The 4054-nt window shown below is 52.2% G+C and overlaps 1 protein-coding gene across 1 annotated transcript; it reads right to left on the bottom strand.

Moving 5' to 3' along the window:
* Window positions 1-6: 6 nt before the first annotated feature.
* On the bottom strand, window positions 7-4030 carry LOC119284694 (type I inositol polyphosphate 5-phosphatase 4-like). Its single transcript, XM_037563848.1, has 11 exons — window positions 3508-4030; window positions 3152-3420; window positions 2939-3043; window positions 2340-2849; window positions 2068-2203; window positions 1736-1926; window positions 1532-1640; window positions 1129-1277; window positions 741-1047; window positions 443-663; window positions 7-359 (listed from the first exon to the last, which is right to left on the bottom strand). Exons 1-9 carry the CDS (start codon window positions 3541-3543, stop codon window positions 801-803), a joined length of 1752 nt encoding a protein of 583 aa, XP_037419745.1. The 5' UTR covers window positions 3544-4030; the 3' UTR covers window positions 7-359; window positions 443-663; window positions 741-800.
* Window positions 4031-4054: the final 24 nt, after the last annotated feature.

The raw sequence follows: 4054 nt of genomic DNA, 5'->3' as shown, positions 1-4054 counted from the left end.
GAGAGAGAGAGAGAGAGAGAGAGAGAGAGAGAGAGAGAGAGAGAGAGAGGATCAACAATGTTGCTATACAATGTGCACATATGAAGAAGGGGAGAAAATAATCTGGTGCACGACTTCCGATGCCATCAGTAGCAGTATCTATCTTTGCTGGGGTGGCCGGCCATGGTCTCCTGGGCATATGGTTGGATCGTCGTACTGTCTCATATGGAAACAGACCATCTCGGTGCGTCATCTGGGTTCCCTGTTAGTGCTATCTTTGAAGTTTGAATTCAGTGAAATGAAATAATTTGAGTCTTCGTGGTCACTGGCTTGCAGTCTTTAGAGTATCTTGTGCGTGGTTCGGAGACCGCTGTCCTCACCTGCAAAACAGAGGACTGGTTAGGATCAGTAGTTCATTAGACGTATTGTTCACCATAAAAACTGTAAATCAACCGGAGCATACCTGTATTCTGTACTGAATTATTTGGATCCTGTGAAACTAGCCAAGCACTTGCTGCTTCTCTGAAAGTATCCAATGTGCAAGACTCTGATCGTGACAAATTCAGTCAGCTCTTTGTGCTTAGCAAACTAACTGTATTGATCAAGACATACGAATGCCATTCACCGATTTATCGGAAATTCAGAAGCTTGCATTTATGTCCAATTGCCCCTGTTCTCGCCAGCCTGACATAGGAAAGAGTATTAATATCTGTGAAGAACATACATTTAACTGCTAACTCAAACCATCCTCCAAACCCTACCTTGTCATCACAAGTTATATGACTGAACACTGGGTGTTTTCCCAAAGTTCATGGACCCTTTCAGTAGAAATTTAGGTCGGTGTAGCCATACGGGTTGATGTCGGTGTATCCGTAAGAGTAGGGCAGTAGCTCTCCGATGTCCAACTGCGAGCTTGAACAACTCATTTTTTGAATTCGGCTGTGGTTGATCGACTCCACCTCCGCACTGAATACGCTGTAGACTGGCCTATGATCTGAGAACCGAGACTCGCCTCGAACGTATGATAGTTGACCTAGGCCCCTTCCATACCACAAAATGCGATCGCACCTGCACGACAAGATCACTAAGTTCACTTTGAACTGTACAAAATCTGGCAAATATCCGGCACATTAGTGTAATATAATGTACCATGCAGGAGTTCTCCTCTTTTCCTTCTGGTTCATGTCTTCCCCGGCATACTTGTCGGAATTGGTCGAGTATTTGTATGTCGGTGGGAAGTATATCCTCCCCTCGTTCCACCCGGCAAACACCCGCCCACCTCTTTGTTCAATCCTTAGCTGAAAGTGTCAAGTTGACATGTCAATGAGATCATACTACTACAATGTCTGGTAATCATTTTCATAATGAGAACAACAAGAGCTCCTCGGCTTTTACCGACCGATTAGTAATGTTGCAACATGGTAAAGTAAAAGAATGACAAGACAAAAGCACTGATTGCCTGTGACACAACAATTTTACAGCTTTCCGGGGATCCCAACGGTACACACCACACATACACAAATTGTGCTCAAGAAGGTTTGCAAGCTCTCACCTGATCCTTCTCCAGCAATGCTTTCCAATTGCGCATCTCCACCAGGGCCTTCACTGACCGATAGGAAAGTGCGATTCGGTAATTTAGGTCCCCGAGCCAGATGATTCGACTGAAAGAAAAGGCGCGTTAAGGGCCCCAATATTGCACCAAATGCACATGAAAACAAGCTTTAGGGGACAATTCCAAGGTTCTGTGCTTGCTTACTCATGCTCTAAGATAGTTTCCGGTGAGCGCTCATACTGCCCGTAAACCATTGGGAACCTGGTCTTCCTGAGGATCTCAAGCACATCTGAGTTCCTCCGCATCTCGTCGCCTTCCTTCTGCCCCGACGTCAGGTGGCTGCAGACGAAGCAGAAGCTTGTTTGGTGCAATGTCATGCTAATCGAAATCGAACCCTGGAAAACAAATCCTTTGCCGGTTGAATACTATATCTAAGCTAACAATGCCTCTTGTTTGTGATCAATTCATAAAATGCAAAATATTATTGCAAAAATCATAATAACCACATAGCATTTCTGGTAGGAACAGTGACCAACCTTGTTCCCAAGGTAGCCCATCAATCCTCTGCCAACACAAGAAACCTTGAGATTTCTGATGTCATCCCTAATGTCCTTCCGAGCCCAAATCATCAGAAACAATCCCACCATTTGCTTGCTTGCAACCAGGCAGTATCTGAAGAACATCAGATTGCAACACGGATCACAACACAGATTACTCACCACATCTATTTATGAGACCATAATGTACTTTGTCTCCATTAAAAATAGCATGTGTTGACAGAGTACATGGCATGGAACTTGAATCGTACCTAGTGTGACCAGAAGCTGGCCTATGGCCGTCGTCCAGGGACGGCGCGTGGCCGTACCCGTACGACATGGGCGAGTACACCGTGCTGGGCGACTCCCCGGTGTTGTTGTCGTCGTCCGACGAGCCGCCCCACCGGCAGTGCGCCTCGTAGTCGCTGGGCCGGCGGGAGCCGTAGATCGCGCGGTCGCAGACGCTGTACCGGCGCTCCAGCCTGGGCTGCGGCGCCAGGGCGTCGCCCTCCATCCGCAGGCTCCGGCTGTGGAAGGACCGGCGGTGGAAGAAGGCCGCGTTGTTGGTCTGGTGCCTCGCCCCCTCGAAGTCGTCGTCCGCCTCCGCCACCGGTTCCGGCGGCGCCGGCGACGGCGTCCGGAAGCTCCCGTTGCCGCTGCCGCTGCCGGCGCCCGGCAGGTCGTTCAGCGTCCTCCTGATCAGCGACACCCACTTCCTCGCCGGCCCGTTGTCCTCCGTGCCCAGCACATTGCCGGCGTTCAGCGGCACGATCTCTTGGAACCTTTGGACGAACACCACGGCGGCACCGAAATTGTCAGTCCGAGCCGCAGCATTGAGGAATCCGGCACGGAGAAATCCGGGGACACGTACCCGAGGACGTAGATGTCGGCGGGCGGCGCGGCGTGGAGCCAGTCCTCGAGGCCCATGCCGCCGGGAGGGGATCGGCCGCCCACATTCCACGTAGCAACGAAGATCCTGCAGGCAGTTTCGTTCTTTTTTTAACTAACAAGGCCACACACACAGGAGAGCGGAGACGAAGATGGAATTATGTAATGCGAATGCAGGGGCGGGCGGCGGAGCAACCTGTAGTCCATGGTGACGGTGGCCTCGGCGGCGTCGAGGTCGATCTTGCCCCGCCTAGAGTGCTCGCGGCTCCGCCTGGACGGCCTCTCCGTCCGGCTCTTCTTGGCGGCGCTGGCCGGCTCGTTCCTGGCGAAGCTGCTGCCCCTCCACTCCTCATCGTCGCCGCCGCCTCTCCTCCCGGAGGCCGCGGCGGCGTCGTCGGCGTGGAAGTCGTGGGCCTTGCTCCTGATGTTGAACCACTTCCTGACCAGGCTCTTGGACCACGACAGCTACACGCCACAGCAACCGAACCGCATTCAGGCACAGGGAAACAGAGCAATCAGGAGGAAGAAGACAGAGGGATGGGAGGGCGGTACCTTGCTCTTCTTGGTGGTGTTGCAGCCATCTCTCATTGTTCCCTTCCTTCCTTCCTCAGCTCAGGGGAGCACAGCGGTCATGCAGCAAGCAGAGCAGCCCAGGGTCGAAGCTGCAGGTTGCTCGGGAGCGCGCGGGTTGGGAGGGGGCCAAGGAAGGAAGGAAGAAGAGGGAGGGGGTAGAGACAATGCGGCCACTGTTGGGCTACATGCACCCTATAAACAAAGATTGTGATTTGATGGAAAGAAGAGGGGGAGAGGATTGATGAGGATGGGAACAAAATGTGGATTCTCTCCTCCTCTTCTCTTCTCTCTGCGAGTGAGGAGGGCAGGCAGAGGAGGGGCTGGTAATGCCGTGGCGAGCTTACCGGCTTCCCAAGCAAAGGGGGAAGAAGAACCAAATACTACGACCCTACTCCAGTCCTACTAGTAGCCAGTAGCCTACCACACAGCTTATCTGAGGAGGAAGAGGGCAAGAAGAGTGAATCTTGAATGAAAGAGAAAAACTTGAGCCGTTGTGTGTGTGTGAGTGAGTAAGCGAGCTTGGCTC

The sequence above is a fragment of the Triticum dicoccoides genome, chromosome 4A, assembly GCF_002162155.2.
Source record: "Triticum dicoccoides isolate Atlit2015 ecotype Zavitan chromosome 4A, WEW_v2.0, whole genome shotgun sequence".
NCBI lineage: Eukaryota > Viridiplantae > Streptophyta > Magnoliopsida > Poales > Poaceae > Triticum > Triticum dicoccoides.
This window is presented reverse-complemented; position numbering and strand designations above follow the sequence as displayed.